We start from the raw sequence: 26,999 nt of genomic DNA, 5'->3' as shown, positions 1-26,999 counted from the left end.
CCCATGAGTCCCTGATTTTTTGTGATTTTTTTCCCCCTCCCGACCTGTGCTCAGGCCCCCTGGAGAGTACGCCCCTCTGCTTGTGCTAGGAAAATGAAACATACAGACACTGTGGCTACGCTAGTAGAAAAGAGTAGAACCACAGACACAGCCAGTCTGCTCCAGTTTGGTCCAGTCTGGTCCAGTCTGGGTCCAGTTTGGTCCAGTTTGGTCCAGTCTGCTCCAGTTTGGTCCAGTCTGGTCCAGTCTGGGTCCAGTCTGGTCCAGTGTGGGTCCAGTCTGGTCCAGTCTGCTCCAGTCTGGGTCCAGTCTGGGTCCAGTTTGGTCCAGTCTGGGTCCAGTTTGGTCCAGTCTGGTCCAGTGTGGGTCCAGTCTGGTCCAGTCTGGGTCCAGTCTGGTCCAGTCTGCTCCAGTCTGGGTCCAGTCTGGGTCCAGTTTGGTCCAGTCTGGTCCAGTCTGGGTCCAGTCTGGTCCAGTTTGGTCCAGTCTGGTCCAGTCTGGTCCAGTCTGGGTCCAGTCTGGGTCCAGTCTGGTCCAGTCTGGGTCCAGTCTGGTCCAATCTGGTCCAGTTTGGTCCAGTCTGGGTCCAGTCTGGTCCAGTCTGGTCCAGTTTGGTCCAGTCTGGGTCCAGTCTGGTCCAGTCTGGGTCCAGTCTGGGTCCAGTCATTCTGGTGCATTTTGAGCTTAAAAATCTGTTCAATCTGGTTTCAGTTTCATACAAAAAAATACAAAATAAAATCATAAAAAATTAACTTAAGTCAACATTTGCATCTAAACTATTTTTATTTCTAATCTAATGTGTAACAGAACAATAAATGATAGACTTATAAATACAATTATTCTGACCACTGATATTCATGAGGTTCAATATAAAATAAATGTACCCGTGATCAGATATGATTTATCATAAAGTCATTTGGTAATTAAATATGGACAGATATGGACTCTGGAAATTATTTAATTTAGACTAAAGTATTCCTGCCCACACTAGAATGGACATGGACTGATTACTAATTTAAACTTAGATATCTCAGATACTTGACTTCTTTTCCACTATCTATTGAGTACTTGCCGATACTGAGTCCTGATCCTAGTCCTTAATAATCCCATTCCAGTTGTTAGTTCCTTTTGTAAATGTGCTTTATTGTCGTTGTCATTAGTCTGACTGGAACAAAGTGCTGCTACTGACATTTAATGTGTTGGAATGAGCGTTTGTCAGTTAATCCACCAGGGGGGGCTGCTGTTAATCAACCATACTGGACAAATACCACGAAGAAGAGGAAAGTTTAATGAAGAAGAAGAGGAAGAAAGTCAGTAATACCAAACCTGTAGACGACAGAGGAAACACTACTGTGATACTAATGTTAGTGTTTTCTCTGTAAGGTTTAAAAGTTTAGCTTCAGCAGGAAGAGAAAAGACAAATGAGTGACAGGTTTGGTTTGCACTTCCACTGGTGGAGGTCTGCACCGCTATGTACTTTCAATAGATGTTGTACATGATGAAATGAACGAGTGATAACTTCCCATAAGTGACGTGTTTGGTGTGAATTCGTAAAAAATGGTAAACGTTGGGGTGAGTTGGATGGCTGTCAGCGCTCTTCAGTAGTGGAGACCGTATTTGTTCTTTTCCTCGGTTATCGCTCGGACCTTTTCGATCACAGATGGAAGTCGGTTGATTTGACTCAAAAATCCCTCGGCCACTGTAGCTACACGGGTTGAAAACAACTTCACCAACCAGGAAAATGCATCGCCAATGGAGATGTGGTGATAGGCTAGTGCAAGCCAAGCCCCTCCCCCACTGAGAACCACTGCTTTATATAACTGTATAAGTGAGAGTTGAAGTAAGATACTGAATATGTGGTTTTTCTGTCGAACTTCATGACACATGATTACTACATGATGCTCTTAATGCAAACTTCTGCATCAGACCGTCAGAATGTATTTTCCACCAGATCAGACAACGTTCCACACCGTTCACACACAGCAGGTGGTAGAAGTTTGGAACAGTTTGACACATTCAGATGCACAGAAAATATTTCAAACCAAAAACTCTTCGGCTCTTGCAGGTGCAGGGAGTTTTGAGATTCCTGTTCTGTGTCTCCTGGTCCACGGGGAACCCCGGATCTTGAAGGTTAGTTGAAGTTCATTACACTGTGGGTTCGTTACTTTAACCATTTAACAACAGCAGCCTCTCCGACACTGTGTTCTGCACTTCACAGCACTCACATGACTGTAACTCCTAAACTGTTCATGCTATCCACACAATTCAAATGGCATCAGAAAGCTGAGGTGCCGAGCTTTCCCACACTACATAACACTTTACGGCAGCAATGTGGGACTCTATAACAAGTAGAAAGGAACTGTTTCAGAGAGTTCCAGACAGGGTAAAAAACGCCTGGAAATGATCAAATATATGTTACCATAATACAGACACTGAATGTTCAAGACCATAACGCATGTTTGAGCAGATGGGAAGTAGTTCCAAGTTTATTACTGCAGTCTCAAAAAGTTTCATTATGGACATTTACAGTTGTTTCTAATCATAAATATGCTACAAACTTCAAGTCCATTTTTTTCTTTTTTACTAAAATACACTCTTTTAAGCATTTATTATTCATAATAATGATAATTAATGACCAGATACTGAAAGTTATGTTCTTCCTGAAAACAAAGGTGCAAAAGAATAATAAAAAAAAATATTTTCTGACACTTTTATGGCAAAGAAAACATGAAGATACCTAGGTGGCCTATTATAATGGCAGTCTTAAAAGGTTTAAGAGTTTACAGATGTGGCCACAGAGGAACCTTCTGAAAGACCCTCATGTCTGTCGGTATAAGAATGAACACAGTCTGGCTTTGAACAGTCACTGTCTGCTCTGAGATTTAGCATCTGAATGAAGGTTCTGGTTGTGCTGCCTCATAAAGTCATGGACTCAAACCACTGCTGCACAATTAACTGCAATGTCAGCCTGTGTGATTATATAACTCCAAAAGGCTGCGATTTGATTCAATTAAAAGTGTGTGTGTGTGTGTGTGTGTGTGTGAACAGCTGTTCATTATTTAATAAAGCAGTGACCACTGAGTCTCTGTTTTGGCCTTTGTGTCTGCAACCTTTATCTACGCTGTGAAGAAATGCTCTGGCGTTGCAGAAAATATATGAATGTCTAAACTACATAAGTCTATCCACATCTGTGTAGACCAGGGTTCTCAGACTCCTGTTCTTTCAGGTTCCACATTCAGTCTGATTTGATCTGCAGTGGACTAAACCAGTCAAATAAGAACAGAAGAACCGATAAATAATGACAACTCCAAATTTTTGTCTATGTTTTAGTGCAAAAAACCCCAAAAAACGTTAAATTATGAAAATACTTACTTTTATAAACTATCCAAACAAAAATGATGTGAAGTACCTGAAAAAACTGAAATTTCTCAAGAAAAATCAGTGTAATTTTCTCAGTCTTCTTCCTCCACTTCTCATTAGTCCATGTGCATTCTGGATCAGATCTACAGACACTAAACACTGAGGAACAGGAAGAAAAGAGTTCAGACTGGACTGAATTTAATACAGACATTTCAGGTTGGACACATGTGTTCAGGTTAGTCACAGTTTATTGGTACAGGAGAGTTTGGAAATGGAAAGATTTTCATAATTTGTTATTTTTTGCACTAAAACAAAGACAAAAATTTGAAGTTTATTGACATAATGTAAGATTATTTTTTTCACATCAAACCAAGAAGATAATATGGAGTCATTATTTTTTGTAGGTTATTACGTTGTTATTTTACTTGACATCATATTAGCCTGTATGCTGAACTGGAACTAAAATGGGTTCAACAACCTTGACTGTGGAATTCAAATTCATCCTATGGGCCGGATTGGAACGTTTGGGAGGCCACATGTTTGAGAAGGTAGGGTTAGTCTGTTAATATTGTTCACATCATATGTGTCATGGTAGGTAGACAGGGTAGACTATTCTAGGGCTGCTGACGTCCGTTTTCTGACTCCTGATGCCAGTTTTATTTTCTGGTCTCAGATGATCTTCACAGAGGAGCCATACGTTAACGTTCTGAACTATCCCAGTGTTATCTCTGAAAGAAAGCTGAACCAATATGTAAAAATATTCAGAATGCATGATTTGCAAATGTTCTCATGCAAAGTTCTGTCTAAGTCTGTTTTGTACTGAGAGTTGGTCACTGGTCGAAGTTAGCTAACTCCATCTCTAAGCTAATGGCAGCTAGCATTGTACACTACTGAGCAGAAGAGATGCAAGAAAGAAGCAGAATGTATGTTTCCAGAAAACCAGACCCAGGTGTCTACATAGACATCAGTGTGCAGGCTGTTACCACGGATGTAGACATTCATTTAGAAATAGAGCTGCTTGCATTAGCCAACGTTAGCCATACATTATATAAACCCTAACCCTACAAAACTGTTTCCCATAGCTTTCAAGTGTGACCCATGGGACCTAACTACAGACAAAAAAAGAAACTTTCACTCTATACTTGTCCCACACCGATGTTTGGCCAGAGTCCAAACAGCCAATGAGACCAGAAGGATGCATTTAGAAAAGGTGTTGACTTAGTCAGATCCATTCTAAATCAGTCTCTTTAAAAACTATTGTCCAGTTTCTGTGTAATACCATGGCAGCCAGCATCTGTTGAATCACACTTTGCAATATTTCAAGCTGTGGTTCATGACCCTTGACCCCTGATGTAAGCCATACACATTGAACTTTTAAGGTTTTGTTTACTTTGTAAAACTGAACATTTGTCTGAAGTTATCGGTAATGTGTGCATTTTCCTTTACCTATTATTATTATTATTATTATTATTATTATCAAATGAAGTCAAATAAACCGTTTTTCCCACACCTCTGTAGTACTGCACATTACCATTTGTTACTTATATTGCTGTTGCAAACCTTAATATCATCCACAATATACAACATTTCTGTTGGGTAAATCATACAGCCAGGGTGCGATTTGTTGGGGGGGGGGGTCAACCCCCCCTGTGCTTTTTTGACAAATCGTACCCTGCATACAGCCAGAGTGAAAACCTGACCAACAGGCACATTCTTTCTTTTTTTCATGGAATGGATCTGTTTGTCTACAGATCTCTGCCAATCCACCACAAAGAGTCATAATCAAAGCGATTATGGACTGTAGTCAATACTGATGAACAGAACTGTGTTCAATTTCACAGGAGAAGTTGTTTAGTAAAATGGAGGTTTGACAGCCTGTCTGCACTCTGTTCCTTTCTGCAGAGGATGTACAAAGGCATTGGTAATTCCACACCATGGCTGATCTTGGCCGGCTCAGGAGGTGTGGCTGACATCCTTGTCACGCTGATGAATAGGGGCTGCTGGGATACGGACAGCGTTCATGAGCTGCTGTTGGACACCTTTCCAAATGCTCACCACAGCACAGACATCAGTAACTGGGTCAAGCTGGTGAGAACACAGCATGAAGGCAGGCACATACACACATATACACAGCACAACATCTGAACGGGCCAGAAAAATGGGGTGTGCCAGGAAAGACTGTGAGTGAAGCAAATGTGGAATTTTATCCTTATCTTAAAAAAATCGTACATGATGACCTAAATTAAGGATGTGCAGCAGGAGGGAAATACTCAAATGAAATAGCCTTCTGCAAGTCTCCACACAACAAGGAGATCCTAGTTCTGTGGTTCCCAACCTTTTTTGGCTCGTGACCCCATTTTAGCATCACACATTTCTAGTGACCCCAGACTTTCAAAACAGAGACCTTTTTTTGCTGAAATTAATTTTACTTTCCTTGGTCAGGATTTGTACAGTCTATCCAACTTGTATTTACAAGGCTTCAAATTAAAACTGAACAAACAATAACTCAAAATGTGAATTATGAAAGAGCTGCAGCATCTTAACCATGAGGGTCTGAGCGGATTTTGGCTGTTTTTGAGTTCTTTTGACTTTGCCTTTATATACTATTTAAAGAAATGTTTACTATACCCATGTTTAGTGTCTTCTTTTTCAGCACAACTTCATCTATCTCATCTGCCTATTATTTTTTCATTTTAACCTACTATAAAAACACAAAAGGCCAAAAAACACACAAAAAATATAAAATCTGATTTGAAAAATGTATATAATTTATTGCATAAATGACACAAAGATGCTTAACGCACATTTTCAAAGACTTTAAAAGTGAACATTGGTTCCAAATATTAACTATGTAAAATCAAAATTGTAATAAATTAAAAATATACTCAAACATTGTACCCAAAAGCATATCTTTTACATAGGCATTTTCTGAATCAATTACTTAAATTTCAGGCGACCCCACGTGGGGTCCCGACCCCAAGGTTGAAAAACACTGTCCTAATTTATTGGCAATAGAGAGTTGAATATTACTTCATTTACATAGACTGCATTAACTGATTCTTAATCTGCCAATCAGATTAAGAAGATCCTGGATCATGGACACCTCCTTACAGTTCATGACCCTGAACAGGAAAGCTCAGAGCTGGACACAGTCATCCTCAAAGCGCTTGTCAAAGGTTAGAAAAACATGGCACTTTCCAGCTGGTATATAATTATAGGTGTTGTGACTCTGTAGTTATGTGACAGATTTGACATTTTAGTGCTTCAGCCTGATGACTGTCATTTGTGTGTACATCAGCCTGTAAAAGCCAAAGTCAGGAGGCGCAGGACTTCCTGGATGAACTGAAACTGGCTGTGGCCTGGAACAGAGTGGACATTGCCAAAAGTGACATCTTTAATGGAGATGTGGAATGGAAGGTGAGTCACATATACACAGCCAAAATAAGAAGTGACTGTGGACTACTAGCAGAGGTATATTTACAGACCCAGTCACAAAATAATGTGAAAATAAAGTCCCAACACACTGGAGAATCTGGTAGAATGTGCAGCATGTTAGTACAGATGAAATGACGGCAGAGTCCTCTGAATATTTGGGACTCAGTGTTGTTTCTAAACTCAGTCGTCTAGTGTCAAATGGGAAGGGAGCCAAAACAGTTCCCTGTGGAGCCCCTTCAGCAGTTCTCCATACAAATGGTGGTCTTCTTGTCAGGTAGTCTGTGATCCAGGAAACAGAGGCAGGACTGAACCCCATCCCTCAGAGACAATGTATGCATATGGAGGGGTGAACTGTTTTGAATGCACTTGAGGAACATAAACATCTGTAGATATTTAACTCAGCTGGACAATCTACTTAAGGTACACCATGGTTTCCACAAAGCCAGAGTCCTAGACTTAGGTTTAGGATCTTTCGCAGAGGTTTAACCCATAAAAATCCAAACATCCACCAAAACTACTACTACTGATGTAAACTGTTTAATACCTGCTGATCCACTCATCCTACAATACATGTAAATAACTGGTGTCAAATACAGTTCTTCATCTGTTCATGGTCATCAGATATGATCCCTTTGGACTTTCAGAGGCTCCATAGTTACCTTGGAAACACTGTCATCTTCTACAACATTGATTCACCAGTAAAACCCATGGAGTTGGATCAGTGACAGTGGATGGACACACTTTTTTTTACATTCAGTTAATGATAGATTTGCTGAAAAAGTCACTTTTTCTTCAGTTTTGTCTGTTTTTGACATAACCTTCAAATTAAATCTGAGCTTTAATGAACATATACATGATCAGTAAATTAAATACAGGAAAATACATGATTTTCACTGTAAAAAAACAAAATACAGAAGATAATACTACCATAAGTGGTGATAAATCCCCTAAGGAAAGATACATATAGAGAAAAATTCATTTGAGACCTGTGACAAAAGTAACACTGGGAATTTATGGGTTAAACCGGCCCTCAGAACTCTTAGACAGGCAGTGGAGGGTGTCCAGGTGTGGGATGGGTTGTAGGAGCTGTGGAGTGGATGCACACTTGTGGAGGAGATGGAGAAGGACTTCCAGCCCATCCTCCACCTGGACTTCCTCCACAGTCTGTCACATCAAGTGTTCATATGAAGTGGAGTGAGGAGGATGCACCCAGCTGCTTGAACTTTTCAGGACTCTACTAAGGCTGGACTGTAGTTTGAGGAATGCATCTCACCCACTTCACCATCTTGAGGTGTTCAAGGAGAGCACCTTCAGCCACAGACTGACCCCCCCCCCCCCCCCCCCCCCCAAGTCCAGGACTGAACGCAGTAGGAGCTCCTTCCTGCCGGCTGCCATTAGACTTTTTAATATCGCTGTGTGATACATTATTGTATGCTGTGTGCATACCATAGGTGTTTTGTTTTATTGTATTATTTACATTACTTTTATTGTGTGTGTGTGTATATATATATATATATATATATATATATATATATATATATATACACACACACACACACATACACTATGTTTCCAAAAGTCTTGTCTCCTCCATCCCAATCCTCAGACTCAGCTGTTCCAGTCCCTTCCATGTCCACAGGTGGATTAAATCCAGCCCTAGGCATGCAGACTGCTTTTACAAACATTTGGGACAGAATGGGTCTCTCTCAGGAGCTCAGTGAATTCCAGCGTGGAACTGTGATAGGATGCCACCTGTGACACAAATCCAGTGGTGACATTTCCTGGCTCCTAATATTCCACAGTCAGCTGTCAGCTGGATTAGAAGAAAGTGGAAGTGTTTGGGAACGACGGCAACTCAGCCACGCAGTGGTCGGCCACGGAAACTGACGGAGCGGGGTCAGCGGATGCTGAGGCGCAGAGTGTGAAGAGGTGGACGACTGTCTGCAGAGTCAATGGTACAGACCTCCAAACTTCATGTGTCCTTCAGATTAGCTCCAGAACAGTGCGCACAGAGCTTCATGGAATGGGTTTCCGTGGCCGAGCGGCCGCATCCGAGCCATACATCACCAAGTACAATGCACAGCGGTGGATGCAGTGGTGTAAAGCACACCACCACTGGACTGTAGAGCAGGGGAGGAGCCTTCTCTGGACTGACCAATCGCACTTCTCCATCTGGCGATCTGATGGACGGGTCTGGGTTTGGCGGTCTCCAGGAGAACGATACTTGTGGGAGCGCATTGTGCCGAGTGTAAAGTTTGGTGGAGGGGGGGTTATGGTGTGGGGTTGTTTTTCAGGAGCTGGGCTGGGCCCCTTAGTTCCAGTGAAAGGAACTGGGAATGCTTCAGCAGAACAAGACATTTGGGACAATTCCATGCTCCAACTTTGTGGGAACAGTTTGGAGCCGGCCCCTTCCTCTTCCAACATGACTGTGCACCAGTGCACAAAGCAAGGTCCATTTGGACATGGAGGACAGAGTCTGGTGTGGATGAACTGGACTGGCCTGCACACAGTCCTGACCTCAACCCCATAGAACACCTTTGGATGAATTAGAGCGCAGACTGAGAGCCAGGCCTTCTGTCCAACATCAGTGTGGGACCTCACAAATGCGCTTCTGGAAGAATGGTCCAGAATTCCCATGAACACACTCCTAAACCTTGTGGACAGCCTTCCCAGAAGAGCTGAAGCTGTTAGAGCTGCAAAGGGTGGAGCCACGTCAGACTGAACCCATAGACTAGGAATGGGATGGACCTGACATTCATATGGGAGTCAAGGCAGGAGAGGGAATACTTTTGGATATATATATACATATATATATATATATATATATATATATATATATACACTCACACACACACACACACACACACACATATATATATATATATATATATATATATATATATATATATATATATATGTATGTATACAGGTTGGGAAGCCAAATGTACACTGAACATTTAGTTGTTTTTTCTCAGCAGACACTACGTCAGTTGTTTTGAACCCAAACATATACTGATGTCATAATCATACCTAACACTATTATCCATACCTTTTCACAAACTTTTGCCCATATGAGTAATCAGGAAAGCAAACGTCAAAGAGTGTGTGATTTGCTGAATGCACTCGTCACACCAAAGGAGATTTCAGAAATAGTTGGAGTGTCCATAAAGACTGTTTCTAATGGAAAGAAGAGAATGACTATGAGCAAAACTATTACCAGAAAGTCTGGAAGATACTATTAAAGAAGAATGGGAGAAGTTGTCACCCCAATATTTGAGGAACACTTGCACAAGTTTCAGGAAGCGTGTGAAGGCAGTTATTGAGAAAGAAGGAGGACACATAGAATAAAAACATTTTCTATTATGGACATTTTCTTGTGGCAAATAAATTCTCATGACTTTCAATAAACTAGTTGGTCATACACTGTCTTTCAATCCCTGCCTCAAAATAGTGTACATTTTGCTTCCCCACCCTGTATATCTTTTATTCTGTTTTTAAACACTTATTCGTTCCATTGTTGGTTGTATGTGGGATGTCTATCGTGATGGGTCAGTGTGTTTTTTTCTTGTACTGTTTGTACTGCTGCTCTTGTAACCAAACAATTTCCTGCTAAGGATCAATAAAGTATTTATCTATCCACGGCTACATCCAGACAGCAGGTCTTAATGCAGAATTCAGACTTTTTGGTGAAATCCGATTTTTTTGAGTGCTTGTTCATATGACACATTAAATGCAACTTCTATCAGTTTTGAGTATGAACTGAATGTTCATACTTCTGTGACCTGCATGTGTAGAAGAGGTCCTGACGTAATACGTAACCATGCAGGCAAGCACTGTGTTTATGGAAGTAAGTATGGAGGCATCTGGTCTCGGTGCAAAATTGTGACGTTTGTTGCATTTCAGTGACGTAAAGGTCGGATAAATGCGATCTGGCCAGTCAGACTGAAGTCACATTGCAAAATATGAGATACGTATCGGATTTAGGATCACATGGCCGGGGTTGGATTTGAAAAAAATGGATTTGTGCTGTTCAAACTGTCTTTAAAGGAGTGATATTTTGCTTTTTTAAATGGAATTCTGTATTTTTAAACATTTCCCTGTGGTCTCCATAAACTGTAAATGCTCTGCTTGGCTCTGAATTCTTCATTCATTCAACTCCACTCGTCCATCTGCAACACTGTTTCTGAGTAATGACACCACAAAGGTGGTTTGTAGCGCTGGCCCTTTAAATGCACAGGAGACACTTCAAGCCCCTCCCCCTCCAGGTTGTTGACAGTGCCTTCTGTCCCGTTCAGCCACTAGTGTTCATTAATACAACCGACAACTAAACATTTTAGGTAATCAGCTCAAAGTTTGGACATATTTTCAGTTATTACTACAACTGCTGCTGCTGGTAAACAGTTATGTTGTACTCGGAGGAATGTTCGTCAGAAGTCTGGACCTGACATGTGCAAATGTCATGACGTAACTAGCTATAAAATGTAACAAATTAAGCAGGAATTAAAACAGGTTGTAGAAATCCACTCCATCTTTGCCAAAATGAATATAACGATAGCTTTGCAGCAGCTGGAGGGTTCAAATTCAAACTTTATGAACTATTCGGGTCCAAATACACAAATAAATGAAGCACAGACTAAGAAAAGTGGGTTTAGATAAATATGAGCCCTTTAACAGATTGGACACAGGTCACATATGGGCAAAAACATCAGATTTGGGCCACGTTTGCCTGCAGTCTGAACGTAGCCTTAGTGTACAACTGCAGGTGTGGGATGGGCTGTAGGTGCTGTGGTGGAGATGCACACTTAAAGGAGGGAGGTCCAGGCCTGAGCTACAGGAGCTGTTGTATGAAGAATGAGCTGCTGCTGAAGAGTGTGAGGTGGAACCAGCTGTGGAGGTGTCAAACCTGTGGAAGAACTTGTTGATATCACAGGGCTTGTTCACACCCCCTGCTGTCGAATGGCTGTTCTTTGTTTGGAGCTTAAGGGTGGTATTAACTTCCTTCCACACTTCTATGATGTTGTTTTGCAGCATTTACCACTCTACTTTCTTCTGGTAATCCTCTTTTGACTCTCTTCTTCAGCTCATATTGCACTTCATATGAAGTCTTCTTCTGTCACTGCCTCTTTTTTCTGGTTGAGGGTTGGTTTAATGTCACTCGTGATTCATGGTTTGTTATTGGTGTTCGTAGTGTTTGCAGTGATTTGGTGTTGAAGCAGAGGATAGAAAGAGAGAGAGGAGGGAGCGAGTTGGATCCACGGAGGCCTGATACAGAACAAAAAAACCCAAACTCAGCTGAAACCAATGAATAGTGTTTCTGTCTCTGTCTGTCAGCTGTGGTGATAAATGGAAGAACTCATTTGAAAGCAGTGCTGGTACAACTTCATCTACTGAATGACTCTTCAGTCGACAGCAGTTCCGAAGTTGGACACCCTGTGGTGCTTTGTGACTTTGTAGTTATATGACCCAAGCAAAAAGTACTTTTATGGAAATCTGATGAAAAAAAAAAAAAAAAAAAGATTATTCACTCAGGCATTAAAAGAGTTATGCTGATAAAGTGAACTAGTTTTTTTGTGGATTGCTGCAGTAGATGTGAAAGGGATTAAAGGTAAAATACAGAGTTGGATTGAAGGGAGGATATCCCAGGCAGCGATATTCAGAAAAAAACAGCAGCTGATAGAGGACTTCAGAGTGGTTTCCAACCTGTTCTGCTTGTTTACTACTTCATATTGCAAGTTGTATGTAGGTCATGGAGATGATTTCTTTCTGTGAGGTAATTAGATGTGGGAAAAAAAGGAGAGCAGTGTTAAAAACAGTGACTTTTTCCTTTAACTGTTTGTACTTTCATGTTAAGACAAATATTTTCACATGGTTATAACAGATGTGCATCCATGTGTCAGTGTAATAATAATAAAAATAATAATAACTAGAACTGCGAGCAGTTATGAACGGGGGCCAAGCCTCCCCGCCCACTCGGACCCCAGGCCCCACAGAGCCCACGGAAGTCGTCCCCGAAGGACGTGGGTCTGGGGCTGAGCTGGTGGAGGCTGGGCCCTGTTCATAAGGGTTTACAGTTGGAGTTAGTATTCCACCGTCTGAGCCGCTGTATTCACTGGAATGGGACAAATGCACCAGTAGAGTGGAAGGAGGAATGTGTGGGACTGGGATTAGTTGGAATAGATTACACTCACGTTGACCAATCATTACTAAACTTTACAGCTGGTCTCAGGAGTGACCCCACATCATACTCACCAAATTTCATAGAAATCTGTAAAGGCGTTTCAGAGATAAAAATGTTATATATTTTCACTGCCCAATAGAGGCTAACATTCATCAAATTTGGCTCATACCCTCACAGTGTCATGTCAACCAAGTATCTGCTATTTGGTGTTGATAGCATTTAATTTGTCCGAGATATGTAATAGTTAACATTTTTTAGCTAGCTACAGAAATTTATTCATCAATAATTTTCAAATTTTTTGACAGAACAAAATTCTATTGATAACTTAGTATCATGTCTATTGGTAGACCGTACATGCTAAAATTCAAGGAGATTAGATCAAATCCCAAGTAGGAGTTTGAAAAAGTAGGATTTTCCAGTTTTTGCAATTTTGTCGGTTAAAAAGTCGTCCCCCAAATCTGCCTGACCACGCCCATGTGATTCAACCCTATTCAGGGAATCTGAGGATATGAGGTTTTTTAATGTGTGACATACAGTGTGGGAGTTATAGACCAAAATGCATATGCCTTGGTTCTATGGCCCCCTGCTGGTGGACATATATAATTGTTTGCGTCTCAGTTCCGTGCAGGGGTCTGGACCAACCCTCCAAATGTCAGCGCTCTACCATGTACGCTTTAGGCTGCAGGAACAGTTGGAGCCGGATTCCCTGCATTCACTGGAATGGGACCAATGCATTAGGAATGCAAAAGGAGGAATGTGTGGGACTGGGATTTGTTGTAATAAATTACACCCACATTGACCAATTATTACCAAACTTTACAGCTGGTCTTAGGAGTGACCCCATATCATGCTCACCGAATTTCGTGTGAATCGGACCAACTTTTTTGTGACTTGATATTTCGCTTTTTATTGCACCCCCTATTGCCCGAGTTGTACCAAATTTGGCACAGAGCATCTGGTTGATCTCTAAAACAAGTATATTAAGTGTGATGTTGATAGCACTTACTTTGTCAAAGATATGCAACAATATGTGTTTTTTAGCTAGCAAAAAAATTCGTTCATTTATAACTAGCACATTTTTTACAGCAGCAAACTGATTGTGATAACTTTAGATTAGAAGCCTCTGGAGATTGTATGTGCAAAGTTTGAAGCGAATGGGACTTAAACCCTAGTAGGAGTTCGAAAAAGTATGTTTTCGATATGTAGCGACTTAGAAAGAAAAATATGAAGCGGACATGGGCGTGGACTATTTCAGAAGACTCATCTCTATCCAAGGAATACAAAGATGTAAAGTTTATGAATGTGTCATTTAAAATGTGGAAGTTAGAGGCAAAAACGCGTATTTGTCTGTTATAGCGCCACCTAGTGGAGTACATCCACAGTTTTTGCTCTGGTAGATCTGTGTCCTATTCTATAGGGTCCATAGAAATTTCACAGCCCTCAGCAGAACAGTTCAGCTGTAGGAAATGTTTGTTGTTTAACTTGTAATAAGCCACGCCCACATTGTTCAGCCACGCCCACCTTAGAGATATGGCCTCAAGATTGGCCCTCCATCATGCCCACCAAATTTTGTAGAAATCGGTCAAGCCGTTTAGGAGATATAAATTTTTTATATTTGCAGCGCCCCCTAGTGGCCAACATTCACCAAATTCAGCTTATACCCTCAGAGTCACATGAGAACCAAGGATCTAAGACCTGGTGTTGATAGCATTTACTTGGACTGAGATATGTAAGAGTTAGCATTTTTTTAGCTAGCTACAGAAATTTGTTCGTTAATTATTTGCGAATTTTTCGACCAAACAAAATTCTTATGATAACTTTGGATCAAGTCCATGAGAAGAGTGTATGTGTGAAAATTCACGCAGATCGGAAAAACTCCCAAGTCGGAGTTCGAAAAAGTAGGTTTTTCAGTTTTCACCATTTTGCGGGGAAAAAAGTCATGGCGGAAATGGGGGTGGCCTAGCTCACTTGATTCATTACTATTCAAGAAATCTGAGGATGTCTGGTTTTTGAATGTGCGACATACGGTGTGGGAGTTATAGACCAAAACGCATTATCCTTGATTATAGCGCCCCCTGCTTTTGAATATATGTGCATTTTTGCATCTGAGGTCCCTGCAGGGGTCTGGACCAACCCTCCAAATTGCACCACTGTACCATGTACGGTTTAGGCTGCAGTAACAGTTTTAGCGGGAGAAAAATAAAAAGATGATGAATAAAAATCCGTACAAAAACAATAGGGTTCCACAGCACCGCTGGAACTGTGGAGTCCCCCAGTCCCCGCCGGCTTGGCCCCCTAATAATAATAATAATAATAATGCGTTAGATTTATATAGCGCTTTTTTATGAGCACATACATTGGATCCATTATTCATTCACTCCCACATTCACACTCTGGTGGTGGTAAACTACATATGTTGCCACAGCCTGATGCAAGCGTGGCTGCCAGTTTGTGCCTACAGCCCCTCCCACCACCACCAAACATTCATACGTATTCACACACCAGTGTGAGTGGCACTGGAGGCAAGGAGGGGGAAGTGTCTGACCCACGGACACAACAGTATGTTGAGTACGTAGCACGATAATCCCAGGGAAGCACAATAATATTAGTTAATGGATTACTGTCCCAGCTATCTTTACATTTACACACCGGGTAACTGACTTTGTTGTGCCCTGGGCAAAAAGTCTACGTGCTCGCAAAGTGCATGACTGCTGGTGTTTCTCCAAACTGCTCCATTACTCCGTAAAAACGGAGTCCAGCATAGCCTGGCCGCTACCAGAGAGGGGTCGCTTAATTTAAATGATCAACTTACTACTTTATGTTTTCAGATGGAAGAACCAACATAGGAGAAATGAAGAATTCACCAAAAAGAAGGGTTGAGGTTTAAAAAGTTAAAACAAAGCTTGATTTATTGCTTCAGGCAAAAATAGAAAAAATTATAAAAAAAAAGAAGTCAGTTATCAACCAGTATCTCTTAATATGAACTCCCTAAATCCGCTTCCACAGAGGAGTCCCCTTCATTACATTTTATAGTTTTTAGTCACTTTGGAGATTTCTGTATTTAGTACATTAGTTCAACATACACATATGATTGGTTGACAGTTGTTGCCGGGTGAAACACTCAGATATATGTCAATCACTCCACTTGAGGTGATTCTAAGAAAACACACATTTGAAAGTTCACCTAAGTTTAACTAGAGCGTTGGACGCCCTGGTTTGACACCTGCACACTTAGGCTAGCACTTCTTAACCACAGGAAGTCCCTTTAAGTTCATAATCAAGATTACACTCGGCTCACCTTACCACAAAAACTTTCCAGAGCGGTATTTTGGCGAGCAAGCACATATGCATCTGGTCATCTCGCTTAACCACAAAAGGTTTTCATTTTGCAAAACAGGCCCTTTGTGCTGAACAGTGGAGGAAAGGCCAGGTTATCGACCCTGTCATCACATTCAGCACAAAGGTAAAAGTACACAGAAAGTACACAGATACAAATGCAAATCAAAAACACCCATTAAGCAAAAAACTTACAATATTTCATTTCCTTTTTGGCTCATACATTTTCTTTTTTATACTGAAATTAAATTTGGTCATCTGACAGCAAGACTAGTGTCTTACAAGCACACGACTAGGACAGATCAGGATTTGAACCGTGAACCCTTTGGTTATTGGCTTCCTCACTCTACCTCCTGAGCCACGACCACCCTCTGTTGTGTGTAAATCCAGAAAACCACTCAACCTACACCCAGGGTTTAGTGAAGGCAGATGATTTTTAACTGTAGGACGAGGACAGTCTGCACAAGGACAAAAGTACACTATGGAAAAATAGTGTTACTGTTTCAACACTTGGGATTAAACTACGTGAAAAGAATTCAACAATAGATGAAATATGAAAGCTCAGTGTGTGATGAAGTGAAAAGAAAAAGAACCTGATTATTTAAAAGCTTTTTTTTGTCCCAGTGAGCGAAGTGAACGTCTGCTTCATGAGTGGCTGTTAACAGACACATGCTCTCTGCAGGCGTGTGACCTTGAAGAGGTGATGATGGATGCACTGATCAACGACAAACCAGACTTTGTGCGCCTCTTTGTGGACAACGGGGTGAACTTGGGTGAGTTCCTCACTTATGGTCGCCTGCAGGAGCTCTACTGGTCTGTTTCGGAGAAGAGCCTCCTCCACAACTTGCTCCTCAAAAAATATCAGGAGAAGCAAGTTCTGCTGGGAGCCGCCAGGACCCCGGGTCCGCCGGGGCACCACCCGCCTGAACAAGGAGACCGCAAACCCCGCTTCACTCTGTATGAAGTCGCCAAAGTGCTGAAAGACTTTCTCCATGACTCCTGCAAGGGATTTTACCAAAAGGTTCCCACAGTAAGTCTGTCACTCACACTGTCTGAACACATCCTAAACACTGCATTTACTGACGTCCTTAATCCTCTTCTGAGCCTGGTGGGGCTCCAGGCAGTAGGTAGCTTCTCCATCTGGTTCAGTCTGCTGCTGCACTGCAAAAATCTACATCTTACAAAGTGTATTTTTCTCAGTTCTAGTCCAAATGTCTCATCACACTTAAAATCACACATAATCACCTAAAGAGGAACTTTTCAGTGAGATAGAAGAACTGATTTTTAGACAATAGATCTGGAAAATCTTATTTCAAGAAATCTTACGAAGACAATTTTCACTTGTTCCACCGGCAGATTTTTTTGCTTAATTCAAGATTTTTTTTTTTTTTTCTTAATTCAAACAAAAAAAATCCGGTCAGTGAGACAGAAGCTGAAAACTTCTCCTCCAGGCTGCTGATCCAGGACACAGGTTTGTGAAGTTTCAGGAGGTGGAAAAGATAAATGAGTGAAAAGTTTCACTTTCACTTCTGTGGGGGCACGGACTGCACCGCCCCGTACCCCCATAGTATTAGAAGGAGGACAGAAAGGGACGCACACATGCACAGTTACCAACCAACACGCACGCATCTCCCGGCCAAACTGTGCACGTGCGGCCGAGTAACCCCCCACCCACATACCCCCCCTCCCACCGACGAAACGCACACCTGTGCACCCCCCCATTCCCCACCACCACACCAACAGATGAATTCCACAGGAAACACTGAGTGTATCCAATGGTTCAATAAACCACTCATTAATGAATATGACATGCTTTTATCATGAAGTATAGAAACAATATTTAGCTTTTATTCTTTTAGACCGTATTGAAAAAGAAATTCAGGTTCTCAGGAAAATCTCCGCTTATCAATTAATCGTTAATCGATCAATAAGGTCAACCAACTAATGATTAATGGACTAATCAATAATTTGCATCCTTAATTTCACCTGATGACAAATGTTTGTGCTTGTTCCACTTCTAACATTTGAACCTATAAGGACCCAAACAGCCACCCAAAACCATCTACTGATCTAACATGTTCAATAACTTCTGAACCACTAAACCTACTAATCCATGTCAATGGTGTAAAATACAGTTTGTCATCTTTTCATGGTCATCAGATATGACCCATTTGGACATTCAGAGGCTTAATAGTTACCATGGAAACGCCACCATCTTCTACAACGTTGATTCACCAGTCAAACCCATGGAGTTGGACCAATGACAGTGGATGGACACACTTGTTTTTATGTTCAGTCAATGACAGATTTTGCAGAAAAAGCCACTTTTCTTCTGTTTTGTCTGTTTTTGATATAATCGTCAGTTTTAATCTGAGCTTTTATGAACATCTATATGATCAGTGGATTAAATACAGGAAAATAGATGATTTTCACAATAAATTGTGGTAAATCAATTAAGAAAAGTTAAATCTAGAGAAATAAATATAGTGGAACTGCCACAGAAGTGACACTGGGTCTTTGTGGGTTAAAACAGTGCACTGTTTAACTGAATGTACTGTAACACAGACAGAAGAGGGTCTGGACATGAATTAGTTCAAAAACTGCTTCTCTCTCTGTCTCTCATGGTATTGACCCAAGAAAGTTCACTAAGCAAAGAATAATTATACTGTGGAAGTAGGACGTTTAATCAATAATTTCTTGACCCGGGTCTGTCTGTTCAATATGGATGACATCAAGCTATACTTTTTAAACTATATTCAGTGTCCTGCTGACAGACTAACAGGAAGAACATCTACTTTGCAGAAGTAGATAGTAATGGGGATGGCATTTCTAAATTCCTGCATTTTGATTAGTATGGATCTGATGTGAAATCAACCCATAAAGACCCAGTGTTAATTTTGTGGCACTTCCCAAATGATTTTTCCTCTCTATTTAACCTTTCTTAAGCGATTTATCACCATCTATTATAATATTCTCACACATATTTTTCACTTTTCGACTGTAAATCATGTATTTTCCTATATATAATTTCCTATATTTAATTTAGACACTCATGAAAACTCAGTAAATTCAAAAGTGACCTTTTCAGCAAAATCTGTCAATAACTGAGTAAAAAAAAGTGTCCATCCACTGTCATTGATCCAACTCCATGGGTTTTACTGGTGAATCAATGTTGTAGAAGATGGCAGTGTTTCCATGGTAACTAAGGAGCCTCTGAACGTCCACATGGGTCATATCTGATGACCATGAAAAGATGACAAACTGCATTTTACAGCAGTTTTCTACACAGGATTAGTGGATCAACAGGTATTTATCAGTTTAGATCAGTAGATGGCTTTTGTCGCTGGGGCTGTTTGGGTCTTTATGGGTTAAGCCAGTATTTTTCAGCCTTGGGGTTGGGACCCCACGTGGGGTCACCTGGAATTTCTAGTAATTGATAAAAATACAAAAAAAACCTTACTAATAAGAAATATATAGTGAGTTGAGAGAAACAATCACAATACCAGACAAACTGTGGTTGTGAAACTGCAGCACTGTGCTTCTGTTTGTGTCACATGTTCACTGTGGTCAGTTTCAGATGCTGCAGCTCTTTCATCATTCATAGTTTCAGTTCTTGTTTGTTCAGTATTAATTGTCCTCCTTGTAAATCCCAGCTGGACTGACTGGACAGATCCTGAGCCTTTGTGCAGTAATCTACACCTGGATTTACTGCCTCTGTCCACAATAATAGACATTATATAGACTAAATGTCCACAATAATAGACATTATACAGACTAAATGTCCACAATAATAGACATTATACAGACTAAATGTCCACAATAATAGACATTATACAGACTAAATGTCCACAATAATAGACATTATATAGACTAAATGTCCACAATAATAGACATTATATAGACTAAATGTCCACAATAACAGACATTATACAGACTAAATGTCCACAATAATAGACATTATATAGACTAAATGTCCACAATAATAGACATTATATAGACTAAATGTCCACAATAATAGACATTATATAGACTAAATGTCCACAATAATAGACATTATATAGACTAAATGTCCACAATAATAGACATTATATAGACTAAATGTCCACAATAATAGACATTATACAGACTAAATGTCCACAATAATAGACATTATACAGACTAAATGTCCACAATAATAGACATTATACAGACTAAATGTCCACAATAACAGACATTATATAGACTAAATGTCCACAATAACAGACATTATATAGACTAAATGTCCACAATAACAGACATTATACAGACTAAATGTCCACAATAATAGACATTATATAGACTAAATGTCCACAATAACAGACATTATACAGACTAAATGTCCACAATAACAGACATTATATAGACTAAATGTCCACAATAATAGACATTATACAGACTAAATGTCCACAATAACAGACATTATACAGACTAAATGTCCTCTAACATTAACATTTATTTGCAACATAGTATAGAAAACTATTACATGATCAAAAACAAATTAATTTTAGGGGAAAAAAAAGTCTCAGTTTTAAATGTCTGGGGTCGCCAGAAATTTGTGACATTACAATGGGGTCATGAGCCAAAAAAGGTTGGAACCACTGGGCTAAGCTATTATTAAAGCATGATTCATGCATGATTGTCACTAATATGAATAATGATAACTAAAAGCAAATTCAAGAACTTCATAAATTAATCTTCGTGTTTCTCTCTCCCTCTTCTCTATTCAACATGAAAAAATGAATAGAAACAAACTAGTGAGTTAAATTTCTTTTTCAAAATCCACAAAACTGAAGGGCATTTTAATTTCTGAGCAAGAAAAGACATGTATTTCAAAGACTTGATTTTCCATCTTTGTAAAACATCCCACAAAGGTGCCCTATAAATAGAGGTGAAGGTGCACATCTTTTATTCAGTTTGTGGTGAAAGCGCCCGGCAGACTCCCATCGCTCCAGCTGTGGCACTGAAAGACATCAAAACACAGTCTCAAGGAATAAAACAGTAAAATGAACACTATGAAATAAACAGTAACTGGCGCTTTGCTACTGAATTAAACGCATTACCTTCATTCTAATCACTTGTAAACACAGCTCAGTATTAAAGCGACCTTCTCATACCTTGTCGCTGCCACCACTCCTGAACCTTTTACAAAGGAATAAACTGTTGGCAGATCCACATTTTATTATTCAACAAACAAAATCAGTATGTACATAAAAATACAATACCTCAGGGTACATTCACCTCTACATTACACTGACAGTAAAATAATCCTATTAAAAAGACAGTTTGTGTGGCTTACCAAAGAACCAAAGGTATCATTGTAAAATGATCAACAGAGCATAAATGAAGCTGACACACCTCTGCTTCCAAAGCAAGAACTGCAAAAAAAAAAAAAAAAGCCCTGCTCGAAATAAGCCTAATATTCCTAAATCTGGTCAAATTTGCTTATATTGAGCAAAAAAAATCTACCACTGAGGTTAGAAAAAAAAATATTGGCTAGAATTCCTAAAACAAGCAAAAATGTCTTTCAACTAAAAACAACATAATGTGCTGTAAAACTAGACAAAAATGCAAGAATTTTAGCAAACAGAGTAATACAAGAAATAAAATCACACTCATTTAAGACAAAATTACTTTAAATGAAGAATGTTAGTGTGTGACTGAGCTGGAAATAAGAATTTAAGTCTTAAAATAAGAGGAACAAGGAGGGAAAAAAATGTTAAAATAAGCAATTGATTGTCTTGACTGAACTGTAAATGACCTTTTCAGCCAGGAATTGATCCTGGGGTTTATGCACTGGAGTCTTATATGTTACCTACTGAGCTAAACAGCTGCTGTGTCATGTGACCTATAAGCTCCTCCTTATGAAGGACAGGTGGGTGTCTGTGTGAAATTAACCACCTCTCAAACAAACTACTATTACTCCATAACCATGCATCCTGTCTCAAAAATTCTAGCAGGTGAGTCTTGTGGTGAGTCTGTGACTGTATTGATGTATAATATGTGGGAAAAAAAGTAAGAAGTGAATAAGCAGTGATTGTGGGAACATGGAGTTTGTCAAACACATTTGTGACAGAAATTTAACATTTTGAGTGAATGAGAGAAAAAATGTGGCTTTTGTTTCAAGCCTCTACGACATTCCTTATGGCTGTAAGAAATTTTCAGTCATTTTTCAAATGAGTCAAGGGTCATGTTAAACTGTTATCATTTTTGTCATGTTTTAAGCCTGTAAACAATAAATGGCTAAAAAAAAGTTAGTTAGTTGCTGTCATTAATAAATTGAGAAGTTGTGTAAGTGGTTTCAATTTTAAAATAAGGAACACAATCTGGATCCTTTACTGAGATAGTTTGCTAAATATTGCCATAACTTGTTCCCAGTAAAACTTCATATTAGCTGGAAAACCTTATAAACAAAAAGTTTGATTTTTTAAATAAGAATATTTTTATTCTGTAAAAAATTCTTGTCAAGCTTTTGTTTTCCATTTAGATGAAAAATAAGACAAATTTTCTAGAAATAAAGCTTTTTCATTTCCCTATAGTTCATTTTTCACAGTGAGGATGTTCTCACCTCAACCGACCACATTCCTAGTGCCCCCCCCCATTAAAAGAAATAAAAATAATAAAATTCTGCTATCAAGCATGTTTTGTTTTAGTAATAAAATCTACTGATGTAAATACTCAAATAAACAGTGTCTTTTTGTCCATATGAATATACACACATGTCTTATCCTTTATCTAAAATAAATAAATCAAAGCTAAATCAACTGCTTCATCGTATGAGTTCCTTCTGACCATAAAAGTGAAAAAAAAAAAACAAAAAACAGACCTGCTATGGGAGCTATGGTGTAGATGCAGGTAAATGCACAGCTTGTATGTTGTGTGAAGTGTTTACATGATTGACTGATTCATCCTTTGTCATGAAGGCAAGGCGCCCGACTCTCATGGGTTAAAGTGACATCAGACAAGGCGGCTGTGTTCCAAACATTTCATTATATTTCTCTGCAGAATCACTGGTTCCTTTACAAAATACCTGGCCTCATTCCCCAGGCTCCACATGTAACTACTGCAGAAAAGGTTCCATCTCCAGAGCTTTTCATCATCATCCAACCCAGAGAAATGCACATAAATGGAAGACATTGTAGTAAAGAGTACATCACTTTGTCTGTCCTCCTCTGAAGCAGCCTTCCCGTCTGTCTCTGTGGTAGTGTTCCTGAATGGAGCGCAGAGGGAATTAATGCTATAACTAATGTGTGGTCAAAATGGAGCCATTATGACGTCTGTTCTGTTGTAGAGATTTAAACAGATGTGTTAAATTCACACACAATCAAAAGCTCATTTTAAAGCAGGTTTTTTCAACATAACACAATAAACTAGAAAAGCACTCGGAGAGCGCAGACCTCCGCCAAGGCAGATCTGCCCCCCCCCCCCCCCCCAGTCACTAACAAAATTTAATCATTTGTTCCTTGTGCCTGTATCAACATTTCCTGAAAATTTCATCCTAATCTGTCCATAACTTTTGGAGTTATCTTGCCAACAAACAAACAAACAAACAAACAATCAAGCAAACAAACAAGCAAACAAAACAAACAAACAAACCCTTGCAAAAACATAAGGTAACAAGAGATTGTTCTAAGCTACAGGTGGATCCAACTGGAGGAGAATCGGAGTCATTTTTAATTTTGGATGAATTTTGGAAAATGTCTCAGTGATGACAGATGGAAAACTGTAGATGTTGTGACCTTGCTGTGACCTTGAACTTTGTCCTACTGGGACCAAAATGGACTGGGTTGGTCCCAGGGCCTAGGCCTATCTGTGGGGAAGATCTGGGAAAGATGGGTGGAAGAGTTTTACACTGAAGATGAGAACAAACAAACAAACAGCAAAATGATCACAATACCTTCTGGTGGAGGTAATTATGGGATGTTCCTCTGGTTTTTTGATATCCGTTGACTTTGTAGTTTCTTTAACTTCCCACCATCAGTTCAACATCAGAAGGGAAAGGCAACAGCACACTGCAAAAATCTAAATCTTACCAACCATATTTTTTTCATTTCTTGTCAAAATATCTCATCACACTTTAAATAAGACAGAATCCCCTGAAGAGGAACGTTTCAGTGAGATATAAGAACTTACTTTTAGACAATAGATGTGGAAAATCTTATTTCAAGAAATCTTACCAAGACAATTTTCACTTGTTCCATTGGCAGATTTTCTGTTTTTTGTGTTTTTTTTTTTTTTTTTGCTTGAATTAAGCAAAAAAAAAAAAATTAAAAAATGCCAATGGAATAAGTGAAAATTATCTTGGTAAGATTTCTTGAAAAAAGATTTTCAAGATATTTTGTCTAAAAATAAGTTGTTATATCTCACTGAAAAGTTCCTGTTTAGATGATTATGTCTTATTACCTCCACCAAGGAGGTTCTGTTTTTGTCAGCGTTGGTTGGTTTGTTTGTTTGTTTGTTTGTTTGTTTGATTGTCTGTCTGTGTGCAAGATAACTCAAAAAGTTATGGACGGATTTGGATGAAATTTCAGGAAATGTTGACACTGGCACAAGGAACAAATGATTACATTTTGGTGGTGATGGGGGGGGGGGGGGGGCACTCCACCAAGGCACTGATCTGCCTTGGTGGAGGTCTGTGCTCTCTGAGTGCTTCTAGTTTTAAGTGTGATGACATATTTGGACTAGAAATGAGAAAAATACACTCAGTAAGATTTAGATTTTTCCAGTCTATCCTTGGTGCTTCATCTAAGGAGATGCCATGGTTTCTCACCTCCTCCTCCACGGTTCTTCTCCACATTTCAGTGAGATATAAGAACTTATTTTTAGATAATAGATCTTGAAAATCTTATCTCAAGAAATCTTACTAGGATAATTTCACTTGTTCCACTGGCAGATTGATTGATTGATTTACTTGAATTAAGCAAAAAAAAAAAAAAAAAAAAAAAATCTACAATTAAGCAAAAAAAATCATGAAAAAGTGAAAACTATGTTGGTCAGATTTCTTGAAATAAGATTTTCAAGATCTATGATCTAAAAATACGTTCTTATATCTCACTGAAAAGTTCCTCTTTAGGTGATTATGTCTGATTTTAAGTGTGATGACATATTTGGACTAGAAATGAGAAAAATACCTTCGGTAAGATTTAGATATTTGCGGAGCATGAACATGGTCTAAAACATCATATGCATTGCGATCCTCTTGCAGTTTTATTTGACGCTTATGTCTGATTGTTTAACAAATGTTGAATGTTTTCTGTGTCTTTCAGGAGAAGTCCGCTAAGGGTCGACTGTTCCACAGCCAGAAGAACCTGGCTGAGCTGGAAGAGCGTTGTGAACATCCTTGGAGGGATCTGTTCCTCTGGGCCGTCCTGCAGAACCGTCAGCAGATGGCTAACTATTTCTGGGCTATGGTCAGTCTTGTTAGCTTTTTTTTATTCTGTTCAGTTCCAGCTCTGTGGGATTCAATCACCTCAACTCTAAATGTGCCTCAAATTTAGCAATAAAAGCCGCTCAGATCAAAGTGAGGTGAGCTGGATTGTACTGATGCTGCTTGGTATTCAGTGTTGGGTGGAAAAGAAAAGAGTGATGTGGGGCAGCTGGGTGCAGGTGCAGGTCAGCGCTGCCATAGGAAAATGTCACCTTAGATAAAAGAGCCCAGCAAATGGCATATTTATCAAGAACTGAAGTCAACTAAAAAGCTATCTTATCTCCAAGAACATTATTCAAATGAAGGTCATGCCGTGTGCTGGTGCAGTTTCATCGGTGAGGGGTGAGGTAGTGCAGATGTATCTGAAGTACGACCAGAATGAATGAAAAACACACCTCGGTCCAGGATTGATGCTGAATGAATAGCTTCAATGACACCAATCCGTGACAACTGTTCTTTGTTTTCCACATCTTTTCCAGACACCTTTCATTCCTTTATTGCCCTTCACTGAGCTAAGGAACCAATTATTGTAATCTCATAAGCAGTCACCCTGATGTGCTTCTTTCCTGCGTCTTATTTCAAACATTATCTGAAATGATGGTAATTGCATTCAGCGTGTGTACAGCCCCCTCTGCAGATCATTTGAGCTCTCAGACACTGGCTGGGATATCTGCGTCCATAATTGGATTGTTTGAAGTGTCTCTCATGACGAAGGCCTCATCCCAATTATTCTTTCAGGATGGTTCATACTTACAGAATAACTTTCTATTGTTTCAACGTACATATGTTTGATCATAACATTATAAGGTATGGAAATGCTTCAGAGGTGAGTGGTCCACCGAACACACCCTTAATGTTCCTCCTGTCGTTATGAGGCCATTATGAGAAACAATGACGACCTCAAACTAAAGAGTAATGTGGTGAAAATAAAGAACAATCTGATATCGTTAGCCTCATAGTGTAATTGCATAAGTCCTATACTATATGGACAAAGTATTGGGACACACTGAATTCAGCTGTTTCTTTTCTAACAGGGTTCTGGGATACAAAACAATATTGACAAATGTCATAATGTAGTTTTATATTAAGATTATGATACATATCATTACATTACATTGGTTAGTTTGATTTAAATTATTATCTTTACTTCCAAAATGCCTCAGAGGTGGTTTTTACTAATTACTCTCAGCATTGATTTTTTTTTTTCCTCTGTGAGTATGATTTTAAATTTCTTACCTGTAAATTTCT

General features: G+C 39.5%; 1 protein-coding gene across 1 annotated transcript in view; it reads left to right on the top strand.

Annotated features, from left to right (window-relative positions):
- The window catches only part of trpm5 (transient receptor potential cation channel, subfamily M, member 5), a 130,772-nt gene that overhangs the window by 38,431 nt on the left and 65,342 nt on the right, over nt 1-26,999 (top strand). Inside the window, exons 7-12 of the mRNA XM_030159819.1 lie at nt 2,066-2,130; nt 5,263-5,448; nt 6,437-6,536; nt 6,659-6,777; nt 16,992-17,339; nt 25,591-25,734. Of these exons, the coding sequence (XP_030015679.1) occupies nt 2,066-2,130; nt 5,263-5,448; nt 6,437-6,536; nt 6,659-6,777; nt 16,992-17,339; nt 25,591-25,734 (962 nt within the window). The remainder of the gene's footprint in view (nt 1-2,065; nt 2,131-5,262; nt 5,449-6,436; nt 6,537-6,658; nt 6,778-16,991; nt 17,340-25,590; nt 25,735-26,999) is intronic.

Source organism: Sphaeramia orbicularis, chromosome 3 (assembly GCF_902148855.1).
Source record: "Sphaeramia orbicularis chromosome 3, fSphaOr1.1, whole genome shotgun sequence".
Taxonomy (NCBI): Eukaryota; Metazoa; Chordata; class Actinopteri; order Kurtiformes; family Apogonidae; genus Sphaeramia; species Sphaeramia orbicularis.
This window is presented reverse-complemented; position numbering and strand designations above follow the sequence as displayed.